Source organism: Amblyomma mixtum, chromosome 5, assembly GCF_055824585.1.
Source record: "Amblyomma mixtum isolate Tamu chromosome 5, ASM5582458v1, whole genome shotgun sequence".
Taxonomy (NCBI): domain Eukaryota; kingdom Metazoa; phylum Arthropoda; class Arachnida; order Ixodida; family Ixodidae; genus Amblyomma; species Amblyomma mixtum.
The window spans coordinates 8,324,662-8,340,381 of record NC_143016.1 but is presented as its reverse complement, the minus strand read 5'-3'; the positions used below and the strand labels follow the sequence as shown (position 1 = coordinate 8,340,381).

Here is a 15,720-nt window from a genome sequence, read left to right as displayed (position 1 = left end):
CCACGGCACTTATACGACCCCGTTATCGTCGCGTTCGGGCAGTTACGGTGCGATGGGAGAATACCGGTTCTGATCACCTGCTCCGTGCACGTATTTTGCGTTCCAACGCGTGCGAAGCACTACTGAATACTTGATCACTTCGCGAAGCGCCATCTGTGATAATATCGCGCATATGACGGCCTTCAACAACCCGCTCCCCCGCTATTACCACGAGGGCTTCGTGATTTGTGGATCTCTGCTGACGCTTTCTCCAACCCAGCAATTAATTCACAGCAATGGAAATCCCTGTGGCTTGATGTGGGTCGAAGCTTGGCTGTTATGGGCTGCGATTTTAGGAACTGGAACTTATGAATAACTAACAACGGCTTACGAAAGTACAATTAATACTGTTCAGTCGTGAAGTATTAGCAATGCAAAGCGTATTTTAGGGAGAATGGCTTTGAACGAGGGCAGTAATTTCGACCGAGTGATTTACAGTCACTTGGTGGTTCTGAATACGGCGGAAGTGAAACTTTGACTGAGGGGTAGCGTTCGCTGAACAGAAGTCTAGCTGCGAGTCTTGTTCAGCAAATTGTCTCGATCATCTTGGGCGAAGATAGGTTGCTACGAGGATCACTGTAAAGATATTGAAGTTCACAAAACAAAGAATGCCAAAATATCTTTGTCATTAGATTTTCTCAAGGTATTTGCCATTGCATTCTTACAAACCATTTGTGATTACACTTTTCTGAGTAGTTTCCTTCGAGGGCTTCAAAATTATTTCGTTTAGTATGAGCAGCTTCTTCAGAATTTGAGAAACTTACAGAGCACGCGATTACATAGGGCAGGAAATACGAAAAAAATCAGTCGGCACTAAGTCAGGTCTCTAAGAAGGACGAGTCATGAGTTTTACTTCTGAGGGGTCAGGAAATGAATGGTTATTAATTTTTGTCTTCGTGTCCAGACGCATTGTCTTGGTTCGATATGGTCCCTGTCCACCGCCGTTACGGGAACGTTCGGTATAAGCACACTGGCTGTTGTGTACGACTGAACGGCAACGATCCTTTGGTCCTCCGGAGGGAGGGTTGCGATGTGGGCTCTTTTGCCACAGAAAGTCTTGTCCCCATCACCATTTTCGTGCCGACACTTCGGAGTTCATCCTGCCAAATGGCGCTCGTGAAAATCCAGGTATCATATCACGTGTATCGGTGTCAGAACTCGACTAGAGTTTCCTCTCTCGAATCTGGCCTCCATTTGTTTACACCGTTTGTGTTGATGCGCTTTTCACCATTTGTCGAAGACGGGGGCACACATCGGGATGAACCTCATGATACTGTACAGGACGCAACCGACGCCTGAATCTTTCGCCTCACTCCTTGAGTATCCTTGGATATCAAGAGTTCGATTTTTAAACAGCGACGATGTTTTCCTTTCACAAAGCGGTCGCACGGCTCCATCCCTTTTCTTGTCTTTTAATCAAGTACCGTTTCTCCTGAATTCCTTAAGCCACAAAATAACTCTCGCACGCGAAGATCGATGACAGCTCTTTAACGAAGCTCACCGCCGCCAGAGCGGCTAAAACCTCTTTTGAAGTCAAGCAAAACCCTCGCGCAATGGTTTCTTCGCACCCAGCTCTCTTGCAGACCATGACTGAGCACAAAGTTAGCGACAACAAGCGTAGCCCAGCCGATAACAGAAATGAAGACAGGCAAGTCGAAATAGCCCGTGTGAATCAGAAAAGGGACTGCTCCAAATCCTGTTTCTTTGTAGAGAAGCGATGAATTGTAACATAGTCTGTCTTAAGGCCTTCTTATTAGCCTTCGTACGGACTATGAATACAAAATTTGGGAGCTGTGCATTATTTTCTTTGGTTTTTTGGAGAGACTACTACGTAGGCGGGTACATTTGAGGCGTGCTTATAACCGATTGCGTATCTTCTGCTGCGGTGTTCTAGGACTGTCTTCGAATATCGGATATAAGATTTCGGGTAGTACGATTACCGCTGAAAACTTCAATTTAGAAAACACTAGTGACATCCCTCAATAGGACCCATGTATTAATGTTACCGCTTTGCTATAATATCCCAAGCAGCAAAGCGAAGCAAATCCTTTCCAACAGTAGCGTCTTCTTTTTTTTTTTTTGCCTCTTTCTGTCCTGTTGTTGTGCTCGCGTCTATGAAGTTTCGGACCTCACCGAAACCTCAAGTATGTCTAGCCTTTCGTATTGTCGTCGCTCATAAATTTCATTTTCTCGTTGCATGCAGGCTCTCTGCACGAACACCCAAAGCTTGTTATTGCGCCTGTACAGTTTGTCAAGTCGGATAAATCGCATAGGAAAACCTGTGCTTTCGTACTCAAACATGGAGTACCTGCGGGCGCAATTCGGTAATATAAGTAGCCTCCGGAAGGTGCACTTTACCGTGTAAAGTTCATGCGGTGAAGGCTGCCTTCTGAAAGAGACACTTTTCGCGAAATTAAATCGTGAGTCAGTTGTCATGGAAGTTTTGTGGCAGGACAGGTACTCATTATTTTATGACACTCACTTCGGCGTAACTTATACAACCGAAGCACTAGCATGACTTTTGGTGTATGCGTTGTCTTTTCCGTTTCGCTGCAGTCAGCGTGTATTTAATTCGGGAATGCTAGTATGTTGAGAATTCCAGATATTTCGTTGGCAAAGGCAGAAGCATATAGCTTAGATTACGCTGAAGATATGTATTGAAGAAACTGACAATTATTGAACGTATAGGCTCCTGTCTTCATTCTCGAAAAAGTTTTGTTGAATGCTTGTAAATCCAAACCGCGTCAGCTACGCATAACGCTTCGCCTTTTCGGAGCCCATTTTTTTTTCTTTTCCCCTTGTCTTCTCCGAATACGGCAAGAATAGCTGACGACTCCGACTGATTGGTCGGTGGGCGAAAAGCTCAGAGGCCTAGGGAAGGAATACACTACGGTTCTAAAACACGTGAGTTGTAGCCGATCAGTGAAAGGAGGAGGCAAGTTATGGGATTTCGTTAATTTTTTGTGCCATGGTCAGTGATTAATTGTTTTCTACGTACACGGCAAAGAAACCCTGTGTAGTCTAAATGCGTAGCGTATAGTGAAGGCTACCGGATTAGTTTTGACCGCCTGGGGCTCCTTACAGTGCACTGAAGAGCTTTTTTCATTTTACAAGCGTCGAATGGCCGCCTTGATCGGGATCGAACCTACGAACTCGTCCACGTACACCAAAAGCTTGTTGTTTCAAACTGAGAAAGTTTGGAAGTAGCAAGAGATGGGCGAGTGGTTTGAAATCCATATGGTTTACCTGTGACGTATCAATCAGTTCACCACTGCAACTTCGATTTGACGGAGCTGGGCACACGAGAGCGCGAAAACAAGATTCTTCCTTTGGTGCAAAATATATATATATATATATATATATATATATATATGCAGTATTATCTTAACGACCACACTCCTAACTGCCGCCAAATCGAACCGGTTTCAAGTCCAGTAACGGAAGCGAACCAATAAAGTGTCGAGGATCGGATTGGACGGCGTGTATTTTCAAGGGCGTAATCACGCACGGCTGGTAGATGCGAAATAGGCGCCAGGAAAGTAGAGGAGAGAGGAATGAGCTTCACGGGACCAGTGATGAAGCGAGGCTCGTCCGAGCACTCGTAAAGTGGAAGAAGACGAGAGAGGGAGGGAAGCCCACACCAAGAATCACGCGCGCTTTCCGTCAAAAGCGGGCACTTCACAGAGACGCCTCCGATGCCGGCACGCTGCCACCCACCACAGCACTACGCTCGCTCCATACCACTGCGAGTGGATAACGCGTGTGTTTGTTTTCATTCTTGCGCTCGTGGAGCAGCAAGAGGCGGCCGCCTGTACTCACTACCTCCGGCAACCAGTTCTCCCCTCGGTCTCTCTGACCAATGAGGCGGCAGAGAAGGAGAGTCACGTGACGCCCCGCTCTCCCTGTTTTGGCGCAAAGGTGAGAGGAAACGCTCCTCACCGCGCGGCCGGAATCCGGCCGCGTGCGTTTTTTCGGCTCCCGCCGGTGGCTCCGGCATTCTTCGGCAAGTGGCCGCCAGTGAATGGCGGTGCTGTGCGGTGGTGCTGCTGCAGTGGTGGCCGGAGAAAGCGGTTCGTGCTTCACGCCGCCGCCCTGGATGTCCTGCGGTGCGAGAAATAGTGCGAACGCGCTGTTCTATACTGTTGACGTAACGCCAACGCAGTCGTGCTGAAGATGGTTAAACGACGGTGCTGTTCGGAGTAGTATTGGTCGTGCTGTCATCGTGCGGTTCTTCGGCAATGCCAGTGTCAGCCTTTTTTCCCGGGAGCATGGTGGTTGCCCATCGCCTGCCAAGATGATGAAGTGGAGGGTACAGGGCAAAACTGGCTGCGCGGCAAGAAAAAGTGCCGCGGGAACTCGATCGTCCAAGAGAGTCGTCGTCGCCGCCACCGAAGAGTAAGTGCTTGATGCGGGACAGTCCCTACCCCGGCAGCCCGTTTGTTTTCTCTCATCGAAGATGTCCGGACCTCTTGGTGTGAACACCACCTGTAAATATCATTTTTGCAGTTGCGACAAACTTGATATATGTTTGCGTAAGTTACACCTCCACGGCTTTCCTAAACTGCAGTAAAAAAAGAAGAGATTAAGTGCCCAGCGCTGGGTGAAATGAGAAAGCATTAGATTATGTAAGCTATTCCTCCCCTCCCCCCCTTTCACTTTTCCCGTGCTCTCCTTCACTTTTATATCAAGTGCTTGAACTATCGCTAAATTAGAAAGGCCACTATCAGAGTGGTATGTAGAAGAACAACAAAAAACACGAAACTTAATCACAGGCTTTACGTGCTCTCTCGTAATGAAGCCTTCACTATTACGTAGCAGGAGCGGGACTCGACTACATAAACACCGTAAACCAGTCGTTACCGATAATTTTCATAGCAGACTTCGTATAAGGGCAGGCGCATTACGCCTTCTCCAGCATCCTGCAGCGGCACTTTCCACGGCTACCTGCACTTCGCAATAACGAACAACAACGCTGTAACGGGAGAGAGCTCGGCAGCACCACCACCACCAGAACGGCCTCGCGTGCCGTATGAAAGTTTCGCGCGACCGGCCGCCCTCCCTGAATGAGGAAGGCAATCACCTCCGAAAATTAAGCGCATTCAGGCGGCGTACGCTGCGCGAACAAACCCCCACGCTCCCCTTTTCTTTCGCGGCGTGAGGCTGGAGGGAGCAGCCGTGGAGGGGGGCGTGCGCCCCGCGCCATGTGAAGACGACTCGCTCTCGCGCGCGCGCTTTCCGAGCACCGCTGCTGCACGCGCGTAGGAGAAGCGCCGTGAAGGCACAGCACGCAAGCGGCCAGCCTGGAACAAGAACGCGTTCTCGGCCCGAATGCAAATGTGCGGGCCGCTCGTCCTCACTGGAAATAATTGGCGTTGCCAGAACTTTAACCATGGCCTGAGGGGAGCTGCCAAAGGCAGAGACGAAACTGGGCGAATTAGTCTCGTCAAAAGTAAAAGAAAGGGTCGTGGTCTAGTTTGGTTCAACGGCTGAGCGTTCTGGTAATATGAAATTTGGGAACTTTGTGTGCTACCGAACAGATGTCGTACCGAAACGGTTGCATACATGCACATCAGACCTCCTAAATAACCTCCTAAGTGTGTCCATTTCACTTCCTTTGCCACTTGTAGTACGCGAGCAGGCCGCTGTGCCACCGCTGTCCTGCATAGCATTGCGACCTTGTCACCGCTTCAGCCGTATTGTCGTCATGTCTGTCAGCCATCTGTACAGCCTGGTAGGACAGACGGTTCTGCTGCTGGCGTGAAGTCAAACAAAAAAGGAATCAGCCATGCTCATTTACAATCCCTTATTAGAACACAGTGAAGTGTATACAGTTCTTCGAAGTTCACAGAGAGCGCCGCAAATCGGACTCCGCGAGCCCCATAGGGTGCTCTCTCAGCACAAGTCACTGCTCTTATATTGTTTTCCTCGGGAAAACAACTTCTGCCTTTGCGCGACTTAAACACGTACTCCTGCCCAGCCCAGTTCTGCGAACCGCCTTTTCGTAAAGCGTGCACCTCACGAGGATAAAATGAAAAGAACAAAGAAAGGAAAGAAGAAAGAGAGAATAGGCAGGAAACATAGGAAAAGGCGGGAAAGGAAAGCGCTAGAGGCGACCGTAACCTCGTTTTCTTGAACACAGGCTGCGATGGGCGAGTCAGCACGGAGCCGCGCTGGACCGAACGCGAACGGCGTATTACCACCGTGCCTGTTCTTGTTCACTGGTCCCGAACAATTGACTCATCGCGTCTTCGACAGCTGAGGAAAGGCGGGAATTCCCCACGCCCCTCCTCCTCCTTGCCCCCGACAGGGCTTGTTCGTGTCTCTGTAGTTGCTCTTCCACACCCGTCCGCGGGAGTCGATGGTCGCCCGCAGGCAGCAATGATTATTCAGCACTCTGCGCGGCTGCGCGTTGATGCTGGGGCACGCGGAATTCTTTCTTGCGACTTCGCGGCTCGCCGCTTCTTCACACGAGCAACGAGGCAGATGTTATCGGTCGAACTTGGCGCTTCCCTCCACGTCGACAGCAGGACTTGGAAGCTCCTCGTCCTGCGGTCATAAAAAGCCGCATGCTACATGTGGCAGGGGCTCAAGGTATTAGGTGAAAACGTGTCAGCAAGAGGTTACTGACACGGCGGAGCACACACACAAGCGATGGTGTCCTGCACTTCGCTGAGAGTTCCTGGGAGTGGAGTGATTTAACGAAAGCTTGCAGGTTTATCTTTAAGTTGTGTTGCGGGCGCAGTGGAGTTCTCACCACGCCAGGAACTGTCGGTTGGTTGTTTGGTTAATGAGGTTAATGTCCCAAAGCGACTCAGGCTATGAGGGACACCGCAGTGAAGGGCTCCGGAAATTTCGACCACCTGGGGTTCTCTAACGTGCTCTGACATCGCACAGTACACGGGCCTCTAGAATTTCGCCTGCATCGAAATTCGTCCGCCGCGGCCGGGATCGAGCCCACGTCTTTCGGGTCAGCAGCCGAGCGCCATAACCGCTGAGCCACCGCGGCGGCCCAGGAACTGTCGTTAGTGGAGGTGTGCAGTCTTCTTCTCGCCGTATAAACGCTTGTCTGCACAGGAGCAGTCAAGGTTGTCAGCTGCGCACTCAGCCCACCGTGACTCAGAGACACGCGGACACCGAGGATCGGGATACTTGACGCTCCTGTGCACAAACCACGCGATCACGAGGCGCGCCCGCATTCGGACTCTGAACCTCTCAGCTCTCCAAGCCTCGGCATCACGCGGGCAACGAGCGAGAAGAACGCCCGAACATAGCTGCCGAAGTGCGCGCTGTGAAAATACCAGGCTTTGAGCGGAGCCATTCAGGGGGAGAAAAACGAACGAGAGACGCAGACGAGTCGAGACGCGGCAGTAACGTCCGTCCACACTGCAGATCCTCACAGAATGATCGTTTGTTTGTTTGTTTTAATTGAGTATCCAGCCTTCTTGATGGCCCACGATGTGATCATGTACACCTTGGGCTACCTACCAGGTGCACTACATAATGAAACGGAAAAGCAAAAAATGTACGCTTCATCGCCGCCTTTTAAACATGAAATTCTTAGAGGAGTGCTTGCTTCATGTATTGCACGTATCGCTCGTAGCGTGTGCAATGTTGGATAGACGAGGCTTTCAGTCGTTGAAGGCGCTCCACCTAGGAGGTAGAGGAGGAGGAGGATTAAAAAACTTTATTCAATGCTTGCACTAAAGTTCAGCGAAAAAGATCCCGAGTGAAGCCAAGCACTCCAAAAAGGAGAGGAAGAGTAAGAGAAATAAGGAGAGGTAATGGCATTGTTATTTGAGTACAGAATGTGTTCTGTGTCTGCCCTGATGTTTTTAAAAATTAAAATATTTCTTCTGATCTCTGTACTTAGTTAAGACAGTGAGCAGTGTATGCCATCCGAAGTTGCAGAACGGTGGTGGGGTGTGGAGGGTGTTAGTTTGAACTTTGCGAAAGACGTGTACTTGAGAGCTCGCCGACTGTCTGGCATCTCCTAAGATCTCGCCGAGTGGCTGCTCGTAGATGACGGCAGCGTTCTTCGGAGCGTGCTTGCTTTGCAGGATTGCGGCACGCTCGTAATGCTCTCTGAAGGTGCCCTTGTGGGCGATTAATAACGGCTCCTCTGCAGACATTGCACCCGTTTTCGTTCTCTGCATCTTCCTTCTCTATAGTCATCCGTTCTGACGTTTTTGTCAATTCTCCGCCTTAAACGTTGCTTGCTTCAGTTCGCAGTGGTGGCCTGTGCGAATCCACAGATTTTCAGCGCTATCTTCTGCGACATGTGCACTGACTGGCGTCTGTAGCACGACTTCCCGTCTGCAATGCTTTATTTGCGAACTCAAAACGATTCAAACACTGCTTATCGTATACCGCCGCTGTTTGCATTTATCCGACGCTCTCGCCAGTTAGCAATCGCGCACTTCTTGAGCTGCTCTGCTTATCCATTGAAATGCGGCCCCCTTTCTTGTGGGCGCGGGAGAATGTCGGCGCCCGGCAACACGACGCCGCCGCAAGAGCACGAACGGGTCTTGGTTTACGACCTCCGCTCACGCGTATCGCCGCGAATAGAATGCATAGGAGAAAGGTCCAGGGGCTGATGTAACGAGGAACCCAGTGAAAGTTTCTGTACAGAACGGCTGGACACGATGACCAAAGAGAGGCGGCGATAGCGCGGCAACGCAATGAACGCGAGGGTTCGATATAATTAGGGGTTGTACTTTTCGGTTTAAACCGAAAAACATCGATAAAAGTTAGCCGAATTGATTTTTTTAAATTCGGTTCTAACCGAATAAGGTCAGTATTTCTGTCATCTAACTGGCTATTCAGTGCCACTTACAATTGGTCACAGCAGAAAAGTAAGAATGTGCTGGGACCAGGATCGCGTTGAGACAAACGTATCTTGGGAATTTAATGCAATGACTGGTACTTACGAGGCACTGATCCACGAACTCAGATACGCTGTTGAAGTTGAAAGTTTATTAAGGAATCCAAAGTTACAAGCGTATGCAGCGAGCGAATACAGACAGGAAGGCTTGACTACTTATGTAAACGCTACTGGCTAGCTGGCGCCTTCTGCTCAGACTTATCACCGACTTTGGGCTGTCGCTTCGTTAAGTAGCTTTTTCCACTGCATGCGAGAACACAGAAAAATTTTGTAACGGTAACAAACAACCATCAGTACGAAACCATGCATAAACGACAGGAAGGCGTCGTGTTCTAGCTTCCGCGACGGTTAAGCAGCAGTTCCATCGCTGCCTCATCAAGCCAAACAAAGGGTACGTGGCCTTCTCGTTTAGCGCAGTGCGTTAACAGGGTGTGGCAATCAAGTTTATAGAACTAAACTTCCACTTACATTTTTTCCTCACGGTCCAATCATTTAACTTCGTCATTTTTGCTCTTTCTTACGACTGTACGACTTTATTATGCAAAGACAGCTCTTAGGAAGGCCACTTATGTGGTACATACTGCTACACGAGTGGCTGGTTAAAAAACAAAAACAAAAAAAAACAAGGTTAATGTAAACGGTACGTCACTTTTGACTGCACAGGGACATCATATGTTTCATCAAAAACCGAAAACTGTAATGCAGAAAGTAATATTCGCAGCAGGAAAAACCAAAGTGGCGTTCTGGAATAGAAGTAGAAAAATGTCCACCTATTTTTCGAAGTACTGAAGTTTGGGCTAGTTGGTGTTGATACAGAATACAAAAAACCTAATAAGGGAGTAATTGCTCATTGACGTCCACCCGAGCGCAGCCATACGGCTACAAAGGAAAGCTATACAGCTTTCTCAGAAACTTCGTAGTTAAAGAAAAATTCGTCCTGGTCCGGGGATCGAACCCGGGACCACCGCTTCACCGGAGCAGTCGCTCTACCAATTGAGCTAACCGGGACTTTTTTTTTTCTTCAACATGGTATTTATTACAGTGATGTAATGTTCTATGTACATGAACTATATACAAGCCATTATGAAAACAGTGTTAAACAATACATATTGAAAAGACCATGCACTAGAAAAGGGGCAATGCAGAGCACATCACTAATAGTGAGTGCCACTCCGGTTCGTACTCAGTCTGGGCATACACGTCTCTTAGATGAACAACCATTCGACTGAAGTGATCCTTTGTAGACACAATAGGTTCACAGTGGGACGGCAAGCTTATGGTAGAGCGAGAGCGAATTGATCAATAACTCGAAGTGGGAACTTGAGTAATTACTCCCTTATTACAAATCTACTCCACCTTGGGGGATTCCCCTAAACATTTGGTCAATACAAAAACCTGTCGCAGCGCTCGTCCTGTCGTGTTTGTTCTCTCTTCTTGTCCCCGTTTCGTTCGCGCTGCGACAGATGTTTGTATTATGTAATTTTCGAAAAATCCGTATGTAGCGTGCTGTTATCTTCAGCCGGAATTAGAGAAAGTTGGCTGCTCCTGAATGTTAGCCATTAACGTGGGAAAACTTTTGACCTACAACGAGGTGTGAGCGCGTTGAAATCTGCGCTGGCCGCATAGGCCCGAACTGCGAGGCCCTTTGCTCGGGTTTCGTCCGTACTTCTGAATGTCCTTCGCCTTGGAGAAGCGATCGTCTTTTGCCCGTTTCACATGATGCGATTCTTGCCACAGCGCACTGCGATTTCAGCCGCACTGCGACAGAAGGGCACGCCGCTCCCGTCGCAGAGCGGCTGCGGCAGGCTTCCAACCAGTTGGTCGCACGCCGCACAGTCGCAGCGATCGTTGCGAACGAAGCGGCCGTCAGCCAATAGAATTCAGAGGTGTGACATCACAGGAAACGACGTAGCGGAAGCCTCATTGTAGTTGCGTGCAAAAGCAAAAAATTAAGAATACCTTCTTTGCATAAAGTACTTGATATTTTAATAAAAATACACTAATTCAATAAAAAGTAAAATTTAAGCGTGTTCTACGTTTATTATTGGTAAATTATGCCGGTGCCGCTCGTGCCGCACCAACAGAAATCGCAGGCGCCGCAAGCATGTGAAAGGGCTGTCGCGACTGGCGCCGCTGCGACACTGCGACGGCACCGAAGTTTTTCGTGCGCGCCGCATCATGTGAAACGGCCATTTCCCGGCCTCGGCCAGAGAATGCAGCCGGCTGGTTCGCACCGCTTTTCCTCGGAAGGAGTGGACACGGTTCAATTGCTTTCCGGTGAAGCCTACTTGCGAATGGGGCAAAGTCTGCATGGCATTCGCGGAATCTTCACCACACTGAGCCCCTGCTAAAGCGGCGCCACTCTCTGAAAGTACGCACTGCTCCGCCTGAGCGTCTGTACACTGCTTCCAATTTTAATGTGAAAGGTCTACTAGTCCCACTACGAGAAAAGCCGGCGTCGTGTGTTAGTGTGGTAGTATGTTAGTGTGTGTGCTCACAAATGGCGCAGAAAATCCAATTGATGGCCAGAAAAAAAAAATTTGAGAGGACACTCAAGTTCCGTCTCAATGGTATGACGCGATAGCTTTAATGGGTCAATGCCCATATATGCAGAATTGCTCTTTCTGTACTTAATATTCATATATCCCTGGGAGTCCTCATACCACCCCTGGCGCAGTGGTGCAGCGCTTAAGCGATGGCCCTGCGATGGCAGGTGCTGCCACCGGTGGGATTGGTGCGATTCATGTTGCTCTGCCCGGTGTTGTGTTTCTGCACCCCCCCCCCCCCCCCCCCTAACTCTCTTTGTGTGTTCCCGTCACACCTGTGTCCACTTAGGCCATGCCCAGAGGCAGTGGTCTTCATGAAGCACGTGCTCCCATGAAACCTCATGACAGGTGGAAAACGAACAAGAGGGAGGTATTCAGCTCCTGGATTCCTGGTACCACCACTTCGGACCACGTGGGCCCGATCATGCAGCTACCGTGAACATTCATCGAGGCCGACAACCCCGCGACGGCGGTGGGAAGTGGGATGCTTGGAATGCCCCTCCGAGCCTCAGCGGATTAGTGCAGCAAGAATGCCAGGGGCCATTGTCGGCAATGACCCCAGCGAAATTCCTATGCCGGAGGTATTGTTCGAGCGACCACAGAGGAGGCGACGGGCCGGCGCCGGTCACGCTGGCGGATAATTGAAGAATTCCGTGGCCCCGACTCGCGTTCTGGGCATTCGGCGGGGAAGCAAGTTTATTCACCTGCTGGAGGACTTCGGGAGATTCCTATCCCGCAGCGCTGGATGAGTCGGCATCTCCTCCTCTCGTCAACCAGCTGCGTGAGAGTGGAAAAACCCGCACCTGCCCAGCCGTGGGCGGTAACAAGAAGGTCCCCTTCGGTCCATCCGATTGGACAGTGCTCGTCGACCATTATTCCCCAGCCAGGGATCTGGGGAAACCGAACGATATTTAACTCGGCCGTGAGTATGGCCGAGAGAGAAGCCTGCTAGCTCCAGTCGACTACGGTTGACGAAGACGTTCCCCTTCCACTGAGAGCCATTCTCAGTCCCGCTCTTGTAAATATTGTAAATATGTGAATACAGCGTTTTCCCTTCACTTCCCCTACTCCCCGTCTCCGGCCCACGTTTCCTTCCTCCTTCGGCATTGCGGCGGTGCTCCTGGACCCGATGCCTGGTGGGACACGCTTCTAGCATCGACAAATATATCAACTGGTTGGCAGCGGCGGGATCTTCCACGCTTGGTCCTGGCTTCAGCAGTGGTGAGCGCTTGACTTTCTTTAAGAATCTGCCAGGCTTGATGACTCTGGAAATTTATCACTTCCTGTAGATTGTTTTTCTGCACGTGCTCGCTTAAGCATTTCACGTAGCAGCTTATTTTATGAAAGTCCTCGTTCGGAAGTTGCCATGGATTTGAGCAGGCTAAAGAAGCCAGAGTTGATGTTGCTGTGTGAAAAGCTGGGTATTGAGGCCAGGAAAAGTCACAGAAAGCCGCAGCTGATTGAGGCTATTAAGGAATGTGGTGCTAAGGAGGAGGGTGACAAAATTTGGGAGACCTGGGAAGTCATTCAGGAGGGAATCAGGAACGCTAAGGAGGAGGCCGACAGGGTTGAAAAGGAACGCAAGGAGGAGGCCGACAGGATTGAAAAAGAACGCTTTTACCGCAAGGAAGCCGCTAAAAAGGAGGCCGACAGGGTTGAAAAAGAATGGCAGGAGCAATGCCGTAAGAGACTCGCTGAGCTCGAGGAACTACGAAAACGAGAACAACAGGAGCTCATACGTACGACTCAATTTCTCAGACGGAAAAGGGCCCGAGATCGGTTGCGGACTTTTCAGAGAGGCGAGAGCTTAAGAACGTTTCTCGCGAATTTTGAACAGGTATGTGCGGAGGAGGAACTAGATCAGGGCGAATGGTCAATGATGTTGCTGGCCATCCTTCCTTGCGATGTCAGCGCCGTATTAGGGCGACTGTCCGATGAGGATGCCAGAAACTACGACAAAGCCAAAAGTGCCCTCTTCCGATACTTCGGAATTCGCGTACAGACCGAGTCTAAAAGCCGAAGTGATAGCAGCGGGCCGCGCTCCCGTCAGTGCGTCAGTGACCAGCCAAAGAGCCTCGCTTGGTCAGCTACGCACCATGTAGTTGCTCAGAAGAACAGTGGCAGTCGGGAAGTTGATGTGATAGTCTGCGGCACAGAGCGTCGTTGTCTGTCACCTGACAGCGACTGTGGCGCTCCAAGCCAGAGCGCGGCGTTAGCTGAAAAGCGCGATGCCGCGCAGATTACCCTTGCAACCCAGAAAGGCGTAGGCGCCGCGCAAAAATGTAGTCCTCCAGAAAGCAGTCGCGCGCTGAAAGCGGCAACTGCAAGTTCTATTCTAAGCGAGGAATGCGCCTCAGCGCTGCCTCGAAAAAATGATCAGTTCAACGATGCGGGAACAACAGCCGCTCGCGACCAAACACCCGAAAATGAGTTATGCTCCACTGAAACCAGCGTGTCTTTGCCCATTGCCCGCGTCGCGATCGAGAGCCCGCTCGAGGTGCGTCTGACCGAGGCAGCCATCTCCCAAAACCTGCCTAAGCAGCATCCCTCGATTTTCTCAAATCGCTTGGATATGCTGCCCAAAGAAAAAGGCCTTTGTTTTGGAGATAACGCTGCGCAGGTCCTTACCATTTCGAAGGCTCGTGAGGTCGCAGCGCCAGCAGAGCACGTGGTTGAAGAGGGCAAACCTCAACCTGTAAGCCCGAAGCCTGTAAATTCTCACGGTGATGAGCTAGAGCAGGCTTTACTGCAAACTGTCGACGAGACGAACGCAGGCGACTTAAGCCGTGACGGCTCCGCGCTACCTAATGACGAGCCAGCCCAGGACTTACTCACTACTAGCACAGGGGTAAAGAGTACCGACAGTAGTGCAGGCTATGGTGAGTCTTCCGAAGCAGGCGCAAGTGATGAGCTGGGGCTAGGTGAGGAACTGAAAAAGAATCTAGCATTGCCCCACTCAGATGGCTTTCTCGAACTCCTTCGTGTGGACAGAGAAACGTTCACCGCTGAGCAAGAGAAAGACCAGACTCTACGAAACATGAGTCACCAAAGTGACAGAGGTGTGTCACGGAAGAACATACCTTTCCAGCTCCGTTCTGGCCTGCTGTACCGCCAGTATAAGGATAGGAAAGGTATCCAATACGACCAACTTACTGCCCGCGTCGCGAACGAGAGCCCGCTCGAGCTGCGTCTGACCAAGGCAGCCGTCGCCCAAAACCTGCCTATGCAGTATCCCTCGATTTTATCAAATCGCTGGGATGTGCTGCCCAAAGAAAAGGGCCTTAGTTTTGGAGATAACGCTGCGCAGGTCCTCACCAGTTCGAAGGCTCCAGACTTCGCAGCGCCAGCAGAGCACGCGGGTGACGAGGGCAAACATGACCCTGTAAGCCTTATAAACTCTCACGGTAGTGAGCCAGAGCAGGCTGGATCACAAACGGACAAAGAGGCGAACGCCGACGACTTAACCTGTGACGGTTCCGCAATGGCTAGTGACGCGCCCCGCAAACCAACAGCGAGGGTTTCCATAGAGCGGCAGCGTATAGAGGTGGCCAAACGGGGAATGTTAATGAAGGGGAAAGTGCGCCTCATGTTGACTGCTGCACAGAAAACCGGACAACCGGTTACCCGCCCCAATTTGGCACCTCAGCGCTCAAGAGTTCGCACGCGCCGCTTGAAGGGAACACAAGCTAAGGGGACGCAACGCGCGAACCCAATCCGAGAGAGGCAGATTCGCTGGCACGGCATTCGCACTCGTTCGCTCCCTTCTCGCATTCTGCTTTCTGAGCGTCAGCTAAACTTCAGAACCGCGAGACTTGCACGAAGAATAGTGCAGGGTCCCAAGCGGAAGTTCCTAGCCTTTTGTAATTTTGCACCTGCTAGAGTAGCTATCGGACCGCGGCCGCGCAGAGGGCGGCTGAAGAATAGGAACCAGTAAATTCCTCTAATCGTAACGCTGTTTCTGGACGGTTTCGAGGAATAATCCTGTTCAGTTTATTGCTTGTTTCTTTTTGTTAATTTAACTCTCCTGTACAGAAATGCAAGCTGGAATTCCTAGCATTATGCAATGTCTCATCTGCTAAAGCAGCTGTCGGACCGCGGCCGCGCAAGGGGCAGATATGACGCATAATCTCATATTGAGTTTAATGCTTGTTTTTTGTCTTTTGCTCATATATCTCTCCTGTACAAGGATGAGAGCGAAACTTTGGAGCTTGGCATTGCGGGACTCTGTTCACATGCGTTGCAGAAACGTAAGAG

At 50.4% G+C, this 15,720-nt stretch overlaps 1 protein-coding gene across 1 annotated transcript in view; it reads left to right on the top strand.

Annotated features, from left to right (window-relative positions):
- Positions 1–3,998: 3,998 nt before the first annotated feature.
- Positions 3,999–15,720, top strand: part of LOC149341260 (uncharacterized) — an 82,475-nt gene continuing 70,753 nt past the window's right edge. Inside the window, exon 1 of the mRNA XM_089543252.1 lies at positions 3,999–4,434. Within this exon, the coding sequence (XP_089399378.1) occupies positions 4,334–4,434 (101 nt within the window). The 5' untranslated portion in view covers positions 3,999–4,333. The remainder of the gene's footprint in view (positions 4,435–15,720) is intronic.